General features: G+C 47.3%; 1 protein-coding gene across 1 annotated transcript; it reads left to right on the top strand.

Annotated features, from left to right (window-relative positions):
* The first annotated feature begins 53 nt into the window (after positions 1 to 53).
* EMC6 (ER membrane protein complex subunit 6) lies at positions 54 to 20,489 on the top strand. The gene is made up of 6 exons (XM_082605366.1): positions 54 to 149; positions 337 to 1,309; positions 17,261 to 17,371; positions 18,198 to 18,264; positions 18,295 to 18,651; positions 20,239 to 20,489. The coding sequence occupies exon 2, from the start codon at positions 384 to 386 to the stop codon at positions 714 to 716; it is 333 nt and encodes a 110-aa protein (XP_082461492.1). The 5' UTR covers positions 54 to 149; positions 337 to 383; the 3' UTR covers positions 717 to 1,309; positions 17,261 to 17,371; positions 18,198 to 18,264; positions 18,295 to 18,651; positions 20,239 to 20,489.
* Positions 20,490 to 20,938: the final 449 nt, after the last annotated feature.

Raw genomic sequence — 20,938 nt, 5'->3', positions numbered from 1 at the left:
CGCATGCGCCAGAGGGCGGGTGCGAGTTCCTGGCGACTGCGCAGGCTGGGCCGTCCCAGCATCCTCCAGTGCAAGATGGCGTCGCGGGAATCCGTACCACGGGCTCTCTGAGGGAGCGCCGAGCTACTGCGTCCGCCGCCGGGTTCCAGGTAAGTGGGCGAGTCTGGGCGGGAAATGCAGATGTGCCGCCAGCAACCCCGAGCCCTTAGCCTTTTCAGCGTCTTTCGAAGGTCCGAGACTGAGGGGTGCGAGGTCTCCGCAGCCCCAGGGGGAGGGGCGGCGCGAACCCAAGTCGCCACGCTCCGGGCGCCACCTGTAACTTGGTTCTCTCCGCAGCCCCTCGTTGCTCCACGAGAAAGCAGAGGCCGAGCCGGGCGGGTGCGATGGCCGCTGTGGTGGCCAAGCGGGAGGGGCCGCCGTTCATCAGCGAGGCCGCTGTGCGGGGCAACGCCGCCGTCCTGGATTACTGCCGGACCTCCGTGTCGGCGCTGTCAGGGGCCACGGCCGGCATCCTCGGCCTCACCGGCCTCTACGGCTTCATCTTCTACCTGCTCGCCTCCATCCTGCTCTCCCTGCTCTTAATTCTCAAGGCGGGAAGGAGGTGGAACAAATATTTTAAGTCGCGAAGACCTCTCTTTACAGGAGGTCTCATCGGAGGCCTCTTCACCTACGTCCTGTTCTGGACATTCCTCTACGGCATGGTGCACGTCTACTGAAACGTGGGCAGGGATGACTTTAAAAAAAAAAAAAACAGATTGGGAGGACTGTTGCCAGAAATTAACACCAGGTAGACTTACCTACTTTTTAAATTGTTGGAGTCGCCGCTTGCCCTGTAACGTTATAAATAATTTATATCTTAAGACGAAGAGCCTGTACTGTTCTACAGATTAAATGAAGCGTGAGACCCTTTGTGGAGTTTTCTTCCTACCTTAACGCGTACCCCCTGTCTGCCATGGGTGCAAAATCGCCCGGTATTGACTCCGGGAGAACTGGGACTGCGCCTTAGTTTTCTGTCCTTTCCTTGCATTTATACATAGGCCCCTCAGAGAGGGGCCACTAGGGCCTGAATAAGGAGAGAACTTACCGTTAACATCCTGAGAACTAATAACAGTTAATATTTATTAAGTGCGCCTTGTATGCCAAGCATTGTACCTTGTACCTTTTACACTCGTTACTTCGTTAATTCTCGCAATGTCCTTATGGAGTAGATGTGATTATTATTCCCCAGTGATGAACCTGAGGCTCAGAGAGGCCACATACCTCTGCCAGAGGAGGCACAGCTGGGAAGAGGCCGAGCCAGGATTCAAATGTAGGTCTCTTAATTGCTCTTACTGTATTGGCTGGCTGTACCTTTTCAGAACCCAGCCTTCCCTCCCAACCACTACTCTGAAGGTATGAGTGGTATCATTTCATTTCCATTTCACCTAGTTAGAGCCAGCTGTTTCCAGTTTTTAAAAAGCAAGCTCTTTTTTTCTAGACTCTGTCTAGTGAGAATTAAACAGACTGATTGATTAAGCTAATCTATGGGCTTGTCTAGAGTGTAAATGCCTCTGTCTATATGCTGATCCACGATCCCTTCCTGTCAGGAGGCTTATTTTAAAATAAAATGCATACATTTAATTGAGAAATAAATATGGCATTAGCGTTAAGTAAAGAACACGTTGCTTGTGGAATTTATAGTTTTAACTGGGAAGACCAGCATTACCTGATTTCACAGTCAGATTATAAGAGCTACAAAGAGAATACACGGGAGCCCCAAACCTAACCCAGGTTGTGAGGTAGCTTTTTTTTTTAATTTTTAAATTTTATTTATTTTTTTTATACAGCAGGTTCTTATTAGTTATCCATTGTATACATATTAGTGTATATATGTCAATCCGAAACTCCCAATTCATCCCACCACCACCACCATGACTACCCCCCCGCTGCTTTCCCCCCTTGGTGTCCATACGTTTGTTCTCTACATCTGTGTCTCAATTTCTGCCCTGCAAACTGGTTCATCTGTACCATTTTTCTAGGTTCCACATATATGTGTTAATATATGATATTTGTTTTTCTCTTTCTGACTTACTTCACTCTGTATGATAGTCTCTAGATTCGTCCATGTCTCTACAAATGACCCAATTTTGTTCCTTTTTATGGCTGAGTAATATTCCATTGTATATATGTACCACATCTTCTTTATCCATTTGTCTGTCGGTGGGCATTTAGGTTGCTTCCATGACCTGGCTATTGTAAATAGTGCTGCAGTGAACATTGGGGTGCATGTGTCTTTTTGAATTATGATTTCTCTAGGTATATGCCCAGTAGTGGGATTGCTGGGTCATATGGTAATTCTGTTTTTAGGTTTTTAAGGAACCTCCATACTGTTCTCCATAGTGGCTGTAGCAATTTACATTCCCACCAACAGTGCAAGAGGGTTCCCTTCTCTCCACACCCTCTCCAGCATTTATTGTTTGTAGATTTTCTGATGATGCCCATTCTAACTGATGTGAAGTGATACCTCATTGTAGTTTTTTGTTGTTGTTTGTTTGTTTTTTTTGTTTTGTTTTGTTTTTTTGCGGTACGCGGGCCTCTCACTGTTGTGGCCTCTCCCGTTGCGGAGCACAGGCTCCGGACGCGCAGGCTCAGCGGTCATGGCTCACGGGCCCAGCCACTCCGCGGCATGTGGGATCCTCCCAGACCGGGGCACGAACCCGCGTCCCCTGCATCGGCAGGCGGATTCTCAACCACTGCGCCACCAGGGAAGCCCCTCATTGTAGTTTTGATTTGCATTTCTCTAATAATTAGTGATGTTGAGCAGCTTTTCATGTGCTTCTTGGCTATCTGTATGTCTTCTTTGGAGAAATGTCTATTTAGGTCTTCTGCCCATTTTTGGATTGGGTTGTTTTTTTTTTTAATATTGAGCTGCATGAGGTGTTTATATATTTTGTAGATTAATCCTTTGTCCGATGATTCGTTTGCAAATATTTTCTCCCATTCTGAGGGTTGTCTTTTCATCTTGTTTGTAGTTTCCTTTGCTTTACAAAAAGCTTTTAAGTTTCACTGGGTCCCATTTGTTTATTTTTGTTTTTATTTCTAGGAGGTGGGTCAAAAAGGATCTTGCTGTGATTTATGTCTAAGAGTGTTCTTCCTATGTTTTCCTCTAAGAGTTTTATAGTGTCCAGTCTTACATTTAGGTCTCTAATGCATTTTGAGTTTATTTTTGTTGGGGAGTATTTTTTTGTTAGGGAGTATTTTTGTTAGGGAGTATTCTAATTTCATTCTTTTACATGTAGCTGTCCAGTTTTCCCAGCACCACTTATTGAAGAGGCTGTCTTTTCTCCATTGTATATCCTTGCCTCCTTTGTCATAGATTAGTTAACCATAGGTGCGTGGGTTTATCTCTGGGCTTTCTGTCCTTTTCCATTGATCTATATATTTCTGTTTTTGTGCCAGTACCATATTTGTCTTGATAACTGTAGCTTTGTAGTATAGTCTGAAGTCAGGGGGTCTGATTCCTCCAGCTGTTTTTTTCCCTCAAGACCGCTTTGGCTATTTGGGGAATTTTGTGTCTCCATCCAAATTTTAAGATTTTTTTGTTCTAGTTCTGCAAAAAAATGCCATTGGTAATTTGATAGGGATTGCACTGAATCTGTAGATTGCTTTGGGTAGTATAGTCATTTTCACAATATTGATTCTTCCAATCCAAGAACATGGTGTATCTCTCCATCTGTTGGTATCATCTTTAATTTCTTTCATCAGTGTCTTACAGTTTTCTTTCTTTTTTTTTTTAAATTTATTTACTGGCTGTGTTGGGTCTTCGCTGCTGCACTCGGGCTTTTTTGTCTATTTGCAGTGAGCGGGGGCTACTCTTCGTTGCATTGCGCGGGCTTCTCGTTGCAGTGGCTTCTCTTGTTGCAGAGCACGGGCTCTAGGCCCGCGGGCTTCAGTAGTTATGGCTCGCGGGCTGTAGAGCGCAGGCTCAGTAGTTGTGGCGCATGGGCTTAGTTGCTCTGCAGCATGTGGGATCTTCCCAGAGCCGGGATCGAACCGGTGTCCCCTGCATTGGCTGGCGGATTCTTAACCAGTGCACCACCAGGGAAGCCCTGTAGTTTTCTGCATACAGGTCTTTTGTCTCCCTAGGTAGGTTTATTCCTAGGTTTATTCTTTTTGTTGCAGTGGTAAATGGGAGTGTGTCCTTAATTTCTCTTTCAGATTTTTCATCATTAGTGTATAGGAGTACAAGAGATTTCTGTGCATTAATTTTGTATCCTGCAACTTTACCAAATTTATTGATTAGCTGTAGTAGTTTTCTGGTGGCATCTTTAGGATTCCCTATGTATAGTATCATGTCATCTGCAAACAGTGACAGTTTTACTTCTTCTTTTCCAATTTGTATTCCTTTTCTTTCTTTTTCTTCTCTGATTGCAGTGGCTAGGACTTCCAAAACTATGTTGAATAATACTGGTGAGAGTGGACATCCTTGTCTTCTTCCTGATCTTAGAGGAAATGCTTTCAGTTTTTCACCATTGAGAATGATGTTTGTCGTATATGGCCTTTATTATGTTGAGGAAAGTTCCCTCTATGCCCACTTTCTGGAGAATTTTTATCATAAATGGGTGTTGAATTTTGTCGAAAGTTTTCTCTGCATCTGTTGAGATGATCATATGGTTTTTCTCCTTCAATTTGTTAATATGGTGTATCACGTTGATTGATTTGCGTATATTGAAGAATCCTTGCATCCCTGGGATAAATCCCACTTGATCATGGTGTATGATCCTTTTAATGTGTTATTGGATTCTGTTTGCTGGTATTTTATTGAGGATTTTTGCATCTGTGTTCATCAGTGAAATTGGTCTGTAATTTTCTTTTTTTGTAGTATCTTGTCTGGTTTTGGTATCAGGGTGATGGTGGCCTCATAGAATGAGTTTGGGAGTGTTCCTTCCTCTGCAGTTTTTTGGAAGAGTTTGAGAAGGATGGGTGTTAGCTCTTCTCTGAATGTTTGATAGAATTCACCTGTGAAGCCATCTGGTACTGGACTTTTGTTTTTGGAAGATTTTTAATCACAGTTTCAGTTTCATTCCTTGTGATTGGTCTGTTCATATTTTCTGTTCTTCCTGGTTCAGTCTTGGAAGGTTATACCTTTCTAAGGATTTGTCCATTTCTTCCAGGTTGTCCATTTTATTGGCATAGAGTTGCTTGTAGTAGTCTCTTAGGATGCTTTGTATTTCTGCCATGTCTGTTGTAACTTCTCCTTTCTCATTTCTAATTTTATTGATTTGAGTCCTCTCCCTCTTTTTCTTGATGAGTCTGGCTAATGGTTTATCAATTTTGTTTATCTTCTCAAAGAACCAGCTTTTAGTTTTATTGATCTTTGCTATTGTTTTCTTTGTTTCTATTTCATTTATTTCTGCTCTGGTCTTTATGATTTCTTTCCTTCTACTAACTTTGGGTTTTGTTTGTTCTTCTTCCTCTAGTTCCTTTAGTTGTAAGGTTAGATTGTTTGTTTGTTTGTTTGTTTTTACATCTTTATTGGAGTGTAATTGCTTTACAGTGGTGTGTTAGTTTCAGCTTTATAACAAAGTGAATCAGTTAATCAGTTATACATATACATATGTTCCCATATCTCTTTCCTCTTGCGTCTCCCTCCCTCCCACCCTCCCTATCCCACCCCTCTAGGTGGTCACAAAGCACCGAGCTGATCTCCCTGTGCTATGTGGCTGCTTCCCACTAGCTATCTATTTTACGTTTGGTAGTGTATATATATCCATGCCACTCTCACTTTGTCACAGCTTATCCTTCCCCCTCCCCATATCCTCAAGTCCATTCTCTAGTAGGTCTCTGTCTTTATTCCTGTCTTACCCCTAGGTTCTTCATGACATTTTTTTTCTTAAATTCCATATATGTGTGTTACCATACGGTATTTGTCTTTCTCTTTCTGACTTACTTCACTCTGTATGACAGACTCTAGGTCCATCCACCTCATTACAAATAGCTCAATTTCGTTTCTTTTTATGGCTGAGTTACATTCCATTGTAAATATGTGCCACATATTCTTTATCCATTCATCCGATGATGGACACTTAGGTTGTTTCCATTTCCGGGCTATTGTAAATAGAGCTGCAATGAACATTTTGGTACATGACTCTTTTTGAATTATGGTTTTCTCAGGGTATATGCCCAGTAGTGGGATTGCTGGGTCATATGGTATTTCTATTTGTAGTTTTTTAAGGAACCTCCGTACTGTTCTCCATAGTGGCTGTACCAATTCACATTCCCACCAGCAGTGCAAGAGTGTTCCCTTTTCTCCACACCCTCTCCAGCATTTATTTCTAGATTTTTTCATGATGGCCATTCTGACTGGTGTGAGATGATATTTCATTGTAGTTTTGATTTGCATTTATCTAATGATTAATGATGTTGAGCATTCTTTCATGTGTTCGTTGGCAGTCTATATCTTCTTTGGAGAAATGTCTGTTTAGGTCTTCTGCCCATTTTTGGATTGAGTTGTTTGATTTTTTGTTATTGAGCTGCATGAGCTGCTTATAAATTTTGGAGATTAATCATTTGTCAGTTGCTTCATTTGCAAATATTTTCTCCCATTCTGCGGGTCGTCTTTTGGTCTTGTTTATGGTTTCCTTTGCTGTGCGAAAGCTTTTAAGTTTCATCAGGTCCCATTTGTTTATTTTTGTTTTTATTTCCATTTCTCTAGGAGGTGGGTCAAAAAGGATCTTGCTGTGATTTATGTCATAGAGTGTTCTGCCTATGTTTTCCTCTAAGAGTTTGATAGTTTCTGGCCTTACATTTAGGTCTTTAATCCATTTTGAGCTTATTTTTGTGTATGGTGTTAGGGAGTGATCTAATCTCATACTTTTACATGTACCTGTCCAGTTTTCCCAGCACCACTTATTGAAGAGGCTGTCCTTTCTCCACTGTACATTCCTGCCTCCTTTATCAAAGATAAGGTGACCATATGTGCGTGGGTTTATTTCTGGGCTTTCTATCCTGTTCCATTGATCTATCTTCCTGTTTTTGTGCAGTACCATACTGTCTTGATTACTGTAGCTTTGTAGTATAGTCTGAGGTCAGGGAGCCTGATTCCTCCAGCTCCGTTTTTCGTTCTCAAGATTGCTTTGGCTATTCGGGGTCTTTTGTGTTTCCATACAAATTGTGAAATTTTTTTGTTCTAGTTTTGTGAAAAATGCCAGTGGTAGTTGGCATGGGGTAGATGGGGATTGCATTGAATCTGTAGATTGCTTTGGGTAGTAGAGTCATTTTCACAATGTTGATTCTTCCAATCCAAGAACATGGTATATCTCCCCATCTATTTGTATCATCTTTAATTTCTTTCATCAGTGTCTTATAACTTTCTGCATACAGGTCTTTTGTTTCCTTAGGTAGGTTTATTCCTAGATACTTTATTCTTTTTGTTGCAATGGTAAATGGGAGTGTTTTCTTGATTTCACTTTCAGATTTTTCATCATTAGTGTATAGGAATGCCAGAGATTTCTGTGCATTAATTTTGTATCCTGCTACTTTACCAAATTCATTGACTAGCTCTAGTAGTTTTCTGGTGGCATCTTTAGGATTCTCTATGTATAGTATCATGTCATCTGCAAACAGTGACAGCTTTACTTCTTTTCCGATTTGGATTCCTTTTATTTCCTTTTCTTCTCTGATTGCTGTGGCTAGAACTTCCAAAACTATGTTGAATAAGAGTGGTGAGAGTGGGCAACCTTGTCTTGTTCCTGATCTTAGTGGAAATGCTTTCAGTTTTTCACCATTGAGGACGATGTTGGCTGTGGGTTTGTCATATATGACCTTTATTATGTTGAGGAAAATTCCCTCTGTGCCTACTTTCTGCAGGGTTTTTATCATAAATGGGTGTTGAATTTTGTCGAAAGCTTTCTCTGCCTCTATTGAGATGATCATATGGTTTTCTCCTTCAATTTGTTAATATGGTGTATCACGTTGATTGATTTGCATATATTGAAGAATCCTTGCATTCCTGGAATAAACCCCACTTGATCATGGTGTATGATCCTTTCAATGTGCTGTTGGATTCTGTTTGCTAGTATTTTGTTGAGGATTTTTGCATCTATGTTCATCAGTGAAATTGGTCTGTAATTTTCTTTTTTTGTAGTATCTTTGTCTGGTTTTGGTATCAGGGTGATGGTGGCCTCATAGAATGAGTTTGGGAGTGTTCCTTTGCACGTTTTTGGAAGAGTTTGAGAAGGATGGGTGTTAGCTCTTCTCTAAATGTTTGATAGAATTCGCCTGTGAAGCCATCTGGTTCTGGACTTTTGTTTTTGGAAGATTTTTAATCACAGTTTCAGTTTCATTCCTTGTGATTGGTCTGTTCATATTTTCTGTTCTTCCTGGTTCAGTCTTGGAAGGTTATACCTTTCTAAGGATTTGTCCATTTCTTCCAGGTTGTCCATTTTATTGGCATAGAGTTGCTTGTAGTAGTCTCTTAGGATGCTTTGTATTTCTGCCATGTCTGTTGTAACTTCTCCTTTCTCATTTCTAATTTTATTGATTTGAGTCCTCTCCCTCTTTTTCTTGATGAGTCTGGCTAATGGTTTATCAATTTTGTTTATCTTCTCAAAGAACCAGCTTTGGGCTTCCCTGGTGGCGCAGTGGTTGAGAGTCCGCCTGCCGATGCAGGGGACACGGGTTCGTGCCCCGATCCCGGAAGATCCCACATGCCGCGGAGCGGCTGGGCCCGCGAGCCATGGCCACGGAGCCTGTGTGTCCGGAGCCTGTGCTCCGCAACAGGAGAGGCCACAGCAGTGAGAGGCCCGCGTACAGCAAAAAAAAAAAAAAAAAAAGAAACAGCTTTTAGTTTTATTGATCTTTGCTATTGTTTTCTTTCTTTCTATTTCATTTATTTCTGCTCTGGTCTTTATGATTTCTTTCCTTCTACTAACTTTGGGTTTTGTTTGTTCTTTTTCCTCTAGTTCCTTTAGGTGTAAGTTTAGATTGTTTATTTGAGATGTTTCCTGTTTCTTAAGGTAGGATTGTATTGCTGTAAACTTCCCTCTTAGAAGTGCTTTTGCTGCATCCCATAGGTTTGGGATCGTTGTGTTTTCATTGTCATTTGTCTCTAGGTATTTTCTGATTTCGACTTTGATATCTTCAGTGATCTCTTGGTTATTTAGTAATGCATTGTTTAGCCTCTATGTGTTTGTGGTTTTTTATGTTTTTTTCCCTGTAATTGATTTCTAATCTCATAGCGTTGTGGTCAGAAAAGATGCTTGGTATGATTTTAATTTTCTTAAATTTACTGAGGCTTGATTTGTGACCCAAGATGTGACCTATCCTGGAGAATGTTTCATGCGCACTTGAGAAGAAAGTGTAATCTGCTGTTTTTGGATGGAATGTCCTATAAATATCAATTAAATCTATCTGGTCTATTGTGTCATTTGAAGCTTGTGTTTCCTTATTAATTTTCTGTTTGGATGATCTGTCCATTGGTGTAAGTGAGGTGTTAAAGTCCCCCACTATTACTGTGTTACTGTGAATTTCCTCTTTTATAGCTGTTAGCAGTTGCCTTATGTATTGAGGTGCTCCTATGTTGGGTGCATATATATTTATAATTGTTATATCTTCTTCTTGGATTGATCCCTTGATCAGTATGTAGTGTCCTTCCTTGTCTCTTGTAACATTCTTTATTTTAAAGTTTGTTTTATCTGATTAGTATTGCTACTCCAGCTTTCTTTTTTTTTTGCGATACGTGGGCCTCTCACTGTTGTGGCCTCTCTGGTTGTGGAGCACAGGCTCTGGACACGCAGGCTCAGCAGCCATGGCTCACAGGCCCAGCCGCTCCGCGGCACATGGGATCTTCCCGGACCAGGGCACGAACCCGTGTCCCCTGCATCAGCAGGCGGACTCTCAACCACTGCGCCACCAGGGAAGCCCCTCCAGCTTTCTTTTGATTTCCATTTGCTTGGAATATCTTTTTCCATCACCTCACTTTCAGTCTGTATGTGTCCCTAGGTCTGAAGTGGGTCTCTTGTAGACAACATATATATGGGTCTTGTTTTTGTATCCATTCAGCGAGCCTGTGTCTTTTGGTTGGAGCATTTAATCCATTCACGTTTAAGGTAATTATCGATATGTATGTTCCTATTACCATTTTCTTAATTGTTTTGGGTTTGTTTTTGTAGGTCCTTTTCTCGTGTTTCCCACTTTCAGAAGTTCCTTTAGCATTTGTTGTAGAGCTGGTTTGGTGGTGCTGAATTCTCTTAGCTTTTGCTTGTCTGTAAAGCTTTTGATTTCTCCATTGAATCTGAATGAGATCCTTGCCGGGTAGAGTAATCTTGGTTGTAGGTTACATATTCATCACTTTGAATATGTCATGCCACTCCCTTCTGGCTTGTAGAGTTTCTGCTGAGAAATCAGCTCTTAACCTTATGGAGTTCCCTTGTATGTTATTTGTCATTTTTCCCTTGCTGCTTTCAATAATTTTTCTTTGTCTTTAAGTTTTGCCAATTTGATTACCATGTGTCCGGGCCTGTTTCTCCTTGGGTTTATCCTGTATGGGACTCTCTGCACTTCCTGGACTTGGGTGGCTATTACGTTTCCCATGTTAGGGAAGTTTTTGACTATAATCTCTTCAAATATTTTCTCTGGTCCTTTCTCTCTCTCTTCTCCTTCTGGGACCCCTATAATGTGAATGTTGTTGCGTTTAATGTTGTCCCAGAGGTCTCTTAGGCTGTCTTCATTTCTTTTCGTTCTTTTTTCTTTATTCTGTTCCGCAGCAGTGAATTCCACCGTTCTGTCTTCCAGGTCACTTATCCGTTCTTCTGCCTCAGTTATTCTGCTATTGATTCCTTCTAGTGTAGTTTTCATTTCAGTTATTGTGTTGTTCATCTCTGTTTGTTTGTTCTTTGATTCTTCTAGGTCTTTGTTAAACATTTCTTGCATCTTCTTGATCTTTGCCTCCATTCTTTTTCCGAGGTCCTGGATCATCTTCACTATCATTATTCTGAATTCTTTTTCTGAAGGTTGCCTATCTCCACTTCATTTAGTTGTTTTTTCTGGGGTTTTTTTCTTGTTCCTTCATCTGATACATAGACCTCTGCCTTTTCATCTTGTCTGTCTTTCTGTGAATGTGGTTTTTGTTCCACAGGCTGCAGGATTGTAGTTCTGCCCTCTGGTGGATGAAGCTATCTAAGAGGCTTGTGCAGGTTTGCTAATGGGAGGGACTTGTGGTGGGTACAGCTGGCTGTTGCTCTGGTGGGCAGAGCTCAGTAAAACTTTAATCCTAATCCGCTTGTCTGCTGATGGTTGGGGCTGGGTTCCCTCCCTGTTGGTTGTTTGCCCTGAGGCGACCCAACACTGGAGCCTACCTGCTCTTTGGTGGGGCTAATGGCAGACTCTGGGATGGCTCACACCAAGGAGTACTCCCCAGAACTTCTGCTGCCAGTGTCCTTGTCCTCACAGTAAGACACAGCCGCCACCCCCACCCCCACCCCCGCCTCTGCAGGAGACCCTCCAACACTAGCAGGTAGGTCTGGTTCAGTCTCCTGTGCGGTCACTGCTCCTTCCCCTGGGTCCCGATGCACACACTACTTTGTGTGTGCCCTCCACGAGTGGAGTCTCTGTTTCCCCCAGTCCTGTCGAAGTCCTGCAATCAAATCCCGCTGGCCTTCAAAGTCTGATTCTCTAGGAATGCCTCCTCCTGTTGCTGGACGTCAGATTGGGAAGCCTGATGTGGGGCTCAGAACCTTCACTCCAGTGGGTGGACTTCTGTGGTATAAGTATTCTCCAGTTTGTGAGTCACCCACCCAGCAGTTATGGGATGTGATTTTATTGTGATTGCGCCCCTCCTATCGTCTCATTGTGGCTTCTCCTTTATCTTTGGATGTGGAGTATCTTTTTTGGTGAGTTCCAGTGTCTTCCTGTCGATGACTGTTCAGCAGTTGGTTGTGATTCCGATGCCCTCGCAAGAGGGAGTGAGAGCACGTCCTTCTACTCCGCCATCTTGAACCAATCTCTCAATTTACTTATTTTATTTATTTTTGGCTGCATTGCATCTTCATTGCTGCACGTGGGCTTTCTCTCGTTGTGTCGATGGGCTTCGCATTGCGGTGGCTTCTCTTGTTGCGGAGCATGGGGTCTAGGCACACAGGCTTCAGTAGTTGTGGCATGTGGGCTCAGTGGCATGTGGGCTCAGTAGCTGTGGCTCATGGGCTGTAGAGCATAGGCTCAGTAGTTGTGGTGCACGGGCTTAGTGTCTCCACGGCATGTGGGATCTTCCCGGACCAGGGCTCAAACCTGTGTCCCCTACATTGGCAGGCGGATTCTTAACCACTGAGCCACCAGGGAAGCCCACGGAGTAGCTTCTTTGAGGAAATAACATTACAATTAGGATGCAAAGGTTGAGTAACAGTCAAGTGTGGAGAAGGGGTTACTTGCAACAAAGTGCATGTGTGAGGGCCATTGAGAACAAAGGAGTTTGGCCTGTGTCTGAAAAGTTAGAGAGAAGAGGCCCTGAGGTAGAGCACAGTGGGAGGTTTTGCTGCCGAACTAAACTTGGGTCCAATTGTCCATGCGCAGTAAAACCAATCTACTTACACTGGGTTGTGGTGAAGGAAAGTGCAGTGCTTATTGCAGGCACAAAGCAAGGAGACCAGGCAGCTAGTGCTCAAGAGGCCCAAACTCCCTGATGGCTTTCAGGGAAAGTTTTTTTAAGACAGGGTGAGGGAGAGGGTTGCAGGGTGCATGATCAACCTGTGGACAGTTTTCTGATTGGTTGCTGTTGAGGTGACCATGAGCTAACATCATCAACATTCTGGTTCTAACAGGTCTGGGGTCTCCTGCTTGTGGGCAGCATACAGTTAACTTCTTCCACCTGGTGAGGGTTTCATTATCTGCAAAACAGCTCAAAGGACGTGGCTCAGAATGTTATCTGTAGCCGTTGAGGAGGAACTAAAGGTCTTTGACTTAGTTTAGCTATTATTTGCTTAGCTATTATTTTGTCTTGCTTGACTGTTTTCCTTTCTTTCTGTGTTTTCTCACTTCTCTGATTAAATTTATTCTTTGGAACTGGGGGAAAGCCTAGGAAGCTAAAGTTTTTCTACAGACAGGAGGCATGTGGAGGACATTCTGTCCTGGGAAGGCCACATAGGCTCTTGCTCAATTACAGTTTGCCCTTGATACGAATAGCAATTGGGGGGAGCCTTTGAAAGTTTTAGCTAGGAGCGATGTGATCAGATTGGGACTTTTAGAAAAGAACCAGTTTTAGATCAGAAGGGAATCTGAGAGCTGGAATTCAGGTCCCCTTTTACAGATAGTAGGTGGTGACCTGTGACCAATAGCGGAGGCCCAGGCCTCCTGAATCCCATTTTGGGCTTTGGACCAGATGTTTTCACATGAAGCCAAGAAGCGGCTGAGGTGATAGCTTTGCCTCCTTCTCCCAGTGACCACCTCTGAACCCTTTCTCTGGCCACCAATGAAGATGCTCACGTTCATGGTTTACACACCCCACCCGCTCTCCCAACCTCCCTGGTCCTTTCAGGGACTTCTCTAAGTGGGAAGGGAGGGTTCAGTCCTGATGCAGGGTGAGTCCTGCTGGGGGGTATGGGGAAAAGTGAGCTGATTTACTTAACCATTCCTCTATTGTTGGGCAGTAAAATTGTGTGAAATGTTATAAAAAAGACTGCAGTGCATGTCTTCACATCTATATCATTTTGAGGGAATTTAGTAAGCTACTAGAAGCTAAAAACTTGATTCCAAATGCTTTCCAGAGTTTTATCAGATTATCCTCATTAAATGAAAAGGACCAGTTTTATCAGTGCCTTCCTAGTCCTTTAATGTTTGCTCATTTAAAGAGTTTCCTTTCATTTGAATTTCTTTGCAAGACAATAAGGAAAGTAATATATTGCTCACTACTTGCTTCTTGTGTCGGCCTCTTTTGGTCTTGCCTTCTTTACGTTTTCCTCTAAAACACCAGGTAACCATGAAAATATGAAGGAGAGAAGATCAGGACACATTTAAAATTAACACCTTTTATTGTTTTATAACCAAATTAAAATGTCAGAAAATACATATACTGGTCAGGACCCAGAAAATGCTTGATATCTCCCCCCCCCTTTATTTCTGTGTGCTGGCCTAAGGGGAAACAGCTGAAAGAAAGGTGTCTTTTGTAGAGAGCACTCTTGGGTCCACTGGAGAATATGCTCTGAGGAGAGGTGTACCACTTGGGGAGGTGGGGGGCAGGTTGGAACCAAGTGGAGCCCTTTTCCAGACATGCAAGATGCCATTCCAAATGGGGCGATTTAGGGACCTCCCAGGGCACTGCAGACCCTAGCTGGGGTACTCAGAGACACCTGGAGGAAGTCACATTCCCCCCTTTATGACTGGTTCCCCAGGGGTCAGCTAGCCATTGAGAAAGGAGCTGATGGGCTTGGGGGGCACAAAAAGGCATCCGTGACTGGTCAGTCCTGATGACCACTGCATCAGGAGTAAAGGGCACTTTGCGCTTTTTTTTTAAAATTTATTTTATTTATTTTTGGCTGCACTGGGTCTTTGTTGCTGCTTGCGGGTTTTTCTCTAGTCGCAGTGAGTGGGGGCCACTCTTCGCCGCATTGCGCAGGCCTCTCATTGCGGTGGCCTCTCCTGTTGCAGAGCACAGGCTCTAGGTGCACGGGCCTCAGTTGCTGTGGCTCACGGGCTTCAGAGCACAGGCTCAATAGTTGTGGCACACGGGCCCAGTTGCTCCGGGGCATGTAGGGTCTTCCCGGACCAGGGCTCGAACCCGTGTCCCCTGCACTGGCAGGCGGATTCTCAATTACTGCACCACCAGGGAAGCCCGCACTTTGCTCTTTCAATGGCTGGTCCCTATGATGTCACATTAATAGCACCCAATTTAACACTTTCCCATTGGCCACCATCATGGTACTCCACAGGCATGGAATAGGTAGACGGCTTTAGACCAGGGCTTGAACGTAAGCGTAGACAATTCCTGTGATACTGAAACGTCAGCATGGGAAGATCTTGGGAGGCTGGCACGATCATCTTCCTGATGAGGTGCACCGAGAGAAACGGGCTTTCCCAAGTTTGGAAAGTGCTCAAGGTCCTGCTTCTCTTCTTCCCACTTCAAAGCCAGTTTCTGTAAGATTAATGAGCCTCCCACTCATTCACCAAGTTTATGAAAAAACGCAGGCAGGCGTGGTGCTGTGCAAAAGCATGGGAACTGGCTGTGTGTAACACCATCCAGAAGCTTCGATGGGGGCCACTGGCCAGTCTGGCTTCCTGAGCATGGGGCCTCTGACATGTAGGGGAGAGGCCACCTGGAAAGCTTTGCTGGACTTGAGGAAACAATTAGGTTAAGTCCTCCATGGCAGTAAGTTTAAAGGGGCAACCCTTAAAATTAAAGAACGTCAACTTGATGAAAGCCTCACAGAAGCTGCTCCAGTGACACCGTCTGCATTCCAGTTCCTCAGTTGCTCTTTCTCACGTCTTTTCTACATGTGGTTCCCTGACCTGGATGCTTCCCCCATCACCTAGTTAGACTGCTACTAACCTTTCTGACTTCAACTTGTGTGTCACTTCCTTGTGGAAACCTGGCCACTCCTGAGGACTCTCAAAGCACCCCATCCCGTTTGTGATTGATGTGTGACCCCTAGACTCTGAGCACCTGGGCAGGGACCGTTTCTGTGCTGCTCGCCACTGTGTCACCAGCATTTAGTCCAACACCTGACACAGCAGGCACTCAAATATTTACTGACTGAAGGAGTAGCCGTAGGGAGACACTTCCATTCCAGTATAAAACAAACAGCACAGCTGTCCCCAAGTGTTACGGCTGCGGCCAAGCGATTCCAAAAGCAGGTTAAAAGAAACCAGACCGGGGCCTCCCTGGTGGCGCAGTGGTTGAGAGTCCGCCTGCCGATGCAGGGGATACGGGTTCGTGCCCCGGTCTGGGAGGATCCCATATGCCGCGGAGCGGCTGGGCCCGTGAGCCATGGCCGCTGGGCCTGCGCGCCCGGAGCCTGTGCTCCGCAACGGGGGAGGCCACGGCATTGAGAGGTCCACATACCGCAAAAAGAAAAAAAAAAAAAAAAAAAAGAAACCAGACCAACTCCTCAGCGGCCATGACCCCTGCCTGCCCTTTTCACTCCCAAACATATAAGTAACATGCTGTGTTATCAGATCCAAAGGTTAGCCTTAGAGAGGAAGTGAAACACCACAGCAAGTCACCTGGATTTTTCACTTTCTCTTCAGACAGTGGGTTGGGCTTGCTGACAGGTCACCTAGCAGCCCAGGGGAGGAGCTGCTTGATCTAGAAGGGGTCCTGTTCTGGGGACCACGCCCCTGTGCCCCAGAGGCCAGCCTCACCAGAGACCTTTCCGCCTCTCCAACCCTCTTGTCCAAAGGCCCCAGTGGAAGGATGTTCACTCCGCGCTCTGTGCGGAGAACCAGAGTCCTCCCAGAGAGGGTGCTCCCTTGAGTCAGGGCAGGTGCTCACACAGCACCCAGGCTTGCTGGGAGACGGGCAGCACTGCAGGCCTGGGCTGCCAGCTGGTTTCAACAACTGTGATTGAGTTCTAGACCCCTCCCCTTGCGTTTATGCTGGGGCTCCTCAGCGAGTGCAGAGGGAGAAGTGAGCCAGCCGGCTCCCTAGCCCAGCATATTCTCTTGCATCTGACGGAGGAGACTTGGTCTGACTGCAGGCGGCAGGAAAAGTTCATTTCCTGAGGGAAGGAGTGAGTAACTCAGTGGATTCTCAGCAAGACAGGTGAGCCTCTTGGAATTGGTAACACAGGTTGCCTCCGGGAACGGGTGGAGGGGAAGCTTTTCACTTTTGTTCTATTGTACCTCTTAAATTTTGAGTCATTTAAGTGTGACCCAGTCAAAATATTTTAATTTGAATGAATTGAGCATAATGCCACTTTCCTGAGGGAGGGAAGGGGGGAATCTGCTTGGTCTCAAGGTTGCTTGAGGTAAGTCTGACCTGGAAATTGATGCCACTCACCAAAGCTGACCTTTTGAGAACCAGGTTTTGTATATCTCCTCAAGCACTGCTTCTCAACCTTTCACGTGCGCACGAATCACTTGGGAGTCTTGTTGAAATGCAGGTTCTGATTCAGGGGGGTGAGGGAGGGGCCTGAGACTGCATTTCTAACAAGCTCCCAGATGATGCGGAGGCTGCTGGTCCACAGACCACCCTTCGAGTGGCAATGCTTTACAGCCACTGAGGGAGAGGGTTGAGGGCCAACCTAGTAACAACTGTTTCCACCTGACGACTGAGCGCCGTTCGTCATCTCATTAGCCCTTCAGATGGAGCCCTAGAGGAGACGGGGAGGGAAGCCGAGCAGGGACACTGCAAGCCCCACAGAACAGCAGGAGCCGAACCACACAGGCAGATGCGTCTCCCATCTGGGTGAGACGCTATCCCCTGAGCTTCCCGAGGCTCTCCTTCCTCATGGCCAGCTGCCTCCTCACAGGTCCAGTCCTTTCCCAGTTGCCTCCTTGGCCACCTTTAAGTTTCACTGCTGGGGGCAAGGCCAAACGTCCCCTTGGGTGTTGGCCAAGGTCCTTCTCTGGGGAGCCATCATTCGCTCTAGGGATTTGTGCAGGTCTCAGCTAGAGGCTGGAGGAAGGCCAGAGTGCTGGGCCCAGCTCTCATGTCTGTCGGCTCTGAAGGGTTACATGCATGCACCCCTCCCTGGGGGCCAGGTGTCTCATTCAAGCATCTTTTGGACAGGGCCCAGCCCGCAGCAGGCATCAGTGTTTGCTGTGTGAATGAATGAATAACTGAATGCCCTAGTAAGTTCTCAGGAAAAATGAAAACACTCTAGGCCCCTGGCCTGCCCTCCACCCTTCCCCTCCCCAGGGCCTCTTCTGCATGAGCCACTGTGGCCACTGGGAGGCTCCCCTCCCCACACACACAACAAAAAGCTTGTAGCAGGATCCCAAAGTGCAGGAGGGAGGGCTGTGCCTGGAAGCCCCGTCCCATGTGGATGACGATGACTCTTCCCAGTTCAGAGCTGTGGGTAGTTCTGCCCTCAAATCTTCACCAAATCTGCTGTCAGCCAACAGCTCTGGCTATGCTTCCACGGTCTGCAGGTTCTGCAGCTGCTCCACATTCACGTTTCCATTCCCCTGGTGGCCAGACCTGTGGGTGGGTGGGGGCACACAGGGCACAGAAGACATTTGGGAGCCCTGCAGGCAGGAACGGCCTCCCTAAAGGCAGACTCCGCCTGCAGAAGCCTCTGGCTGGCAGTGCGGCAGGCAGTGAGCGTTCGTGGAGAGCGGCAGTCTGAGGGGTCCCTGGCCGCGGCCCAGGCACGGGGAGGCGCTCAGGCCGCGGCCTCTGGAGCTGGCCCAGCAATGAGCAGCCGCTGCAGCCCCACAGCAACAGGCGAGGCTAGCCAAGACCAGCAGGGCAACCGCTCTTTCCTCTTGCAGGTGAAGGAGCTCAGGTGAGCACCCAGGAAGTGACAGTCAGGGAGCACGTGGGGGGCTGCTGGCACAGGCCTACCCCAGCAGATCTCCCAGCCTCTCCATCTTTCTCTCCTCACTCCTCTCCATCCTTTGCCTTCCCTCTCCATCCTGGCTCACCGCTCTCTTTCCCTGTCCAGGCCCAGCTCCCCACTGGAGGCTGCCAATTGCTGAGTCAGCAGAGAATGGAAGCTCGAAGCAGAGGGCAGCCAGCCACAGGTCAGTGAACGCCTCTGATGTGGTTGACGAGAGGAGAGTCAGGGAACCCTACTCACTGAGCTGGAGGTTCCCCTGTGTCCAGCCCCCTGGAACAAAAGGGAAAACAGGCCCAGAAAGGGCCAGGCACCTGCTCAGGGGCACATAGTGAGGCAGGGAAGCAGAGCAGGCCCGAGGGCTGCCTCCTGACTCAGCCCGGGGCTCCCTCCCACGCCAGGCTGTGGTCAGGTCTACAGAAAGCGCCAGGCTGCCCGGGGCTTCTGGGCAGTGCTCAGGGAAGGGCAGCCTGCAGGGTCACCTGTCAGCACAGCCACCACTGTCCTCAGGCTAGGGCAGCTCCAGAATTTCCACATCAAAGAGGAGCTTAGGGGAGGCATCTGATGGGGCGTGGAGGGATGAAGGGCTCGGTAAGGCAAAATAACCTGATGGAGAACTGGATTCTAGGAACCCACTGCCCAGGTTCAAATCCCAGCTCTGCCACTTATTAGCTGTGTGACTTGAGCAAGTTACTTGACCTCTCTGAGCCTCGGTTTCCTCATTAGAACAGGAAATATTAATGTCCACCTCATTAGGTTGCTGAAAAGAGTTCACATGTACAAAGAACTCAGAGCATTGCCCAGCAGAGTAAGCCTGCGTAAATACTGTTACTGACTTAACATGGCACAGCATAGCAAGCAGACAGGTCTGTGGCTGCTCAGGGGCACTGGAGGGTAACGGGCATCGTGGAGGGGCTAAAGCACCACCGGCACCCCCCCCGCCCCCCAAGGCCAGCTTGGATGGGCTCTGCTGGGTCCCTGGAATCCTGCCTTGGGGCCGGGTCACCCAGAGCAGGGAGCACAGTAGCCAGCGGGGCTGTCTCTGCGGACCTCGTTCCTGGCCCTCGGCTGGGCAGCCCCTCACCTGGCGGGCTGGAGGAGCTGCCGGCACACACAGCCATTCTCCTTCTGGGCGCCGCCTCCATCCTGCACCTCTGGCTGCTCCGCCAGCCCCGCCGCGTCTGGGGCCACGCTCTGCTGCGAGGACTCTGCCATTCGGTCGAGGACCTCTAGGTTCCTGGGCAGGACATGACCCATTAACCCTGGCCTGTGGGTCTCACCTCCTCCCTGGGCTGGTGAGCCACTCTCCCTGCAGGGGGCGCCCCTCTTCCCCCAGCAGCTCAGCAGGGGTGGCAGGTTCAGTCAGGGCTCAGGGCTCAGCCTGGGAACCAGGGCTGGGATTCAGTCCAGGCAGATGATGCAGGCTGGCCCTCTGCCCCGTCCCAGGTTGGGGTGGGACTGAGGGAGCAGCGCCCAGTGCCTGTCCAGAGCCCACCATCTGCAATTTCCCTTTTCCATCCCAGCTCCTCCAGAAAGCCTTCTCCAAGGCTCCAAGGGCTGGGCCAGAGCCCCTCGCCCCTTCCTGTCCACCCAACCGTCATACTGTTCTCCTCCTCTGAAACACACACACACACCCCACAGCCCCCCCCCCAAGAAAGCCTGGAAATAGGCCCCCAGAGTGGGGGGGGGGCGGAAATAGGACCACCAAGTCCAAGAATCCTAAAATTGTAGGTGCTGGAAGGCACTGTATGTAACCAACACTCTCATCTCACAGAGAGAGAAACTGAGGCCCAAGGCGGCCTGGGACTGGTCCAAAGTCACCTGGGGAGACAGTGGCAGGGCCAGGCCTGGAAACCAGGTCTCCTGCCCGTGGCCTGGGTGGTCTTGTCTTCTGCCAGCTGCTCTGAAGTAGCATCCAGTTTTGTAGAGCCGGTACTCGGAACATTCCGCCTTACCCAGCCCTTCCAAGGGAGCTCCCCGTATTCAGCCCTGCCTCTACCCCGCAAACGCCGACATAAAACCAGGGTAAGTGTTCTGAGCCCGGGAGGGGGAGAGGCTGACCTAGTGGGCTCCCCTAGGGCCGCTGGGAGGAGGCATAACTGACCTCACTTCCTCATATTTCTTGTCTCGGTAAAAGTGGCTCTTTTTGATGAGGTAGATGAGTACCAGGTCGCAGAAGAAAGACCCCTGCAAGAGAGTTGGGGTCCCTGACTCAGAGTCCTAGACTTCCAGGGAGCACCCGGCCACCTGACACCAACTACATCCCATTGGATCCTGCAGCAACCCCTGAGGGGGGCTGTGCTCAGAAAGAGGCATCTTTGTCCAAGACCACAAAGCTGGTCCACGGTAGAGCCAGAGTTAGCCTGTGGTCTGTCTGACCCCTCAGGTTGCGCGCGCTGCACTACCCTGATCCCATCGAATCACGCCTTCAGCCAGGGCACTGCCCTGGGGTGCGGGAAAGAGTAAGACAATGA

Source organism: Mesoplodon mirus, assembly GCF_964341445.2.
Source record: "Mesoplodon mirus genome assembly, chromosome: 18".
Taxonomy (NCBI): Eukaryota; Metazoa; Chordata; class Mammalia; order Artiodactyla; family Ziphiidae; genus Mesoplodon; species Mesoplodon mirus.
This window is presented reverse-complemented; position numbering and strand designations above follow the sequence as displayed.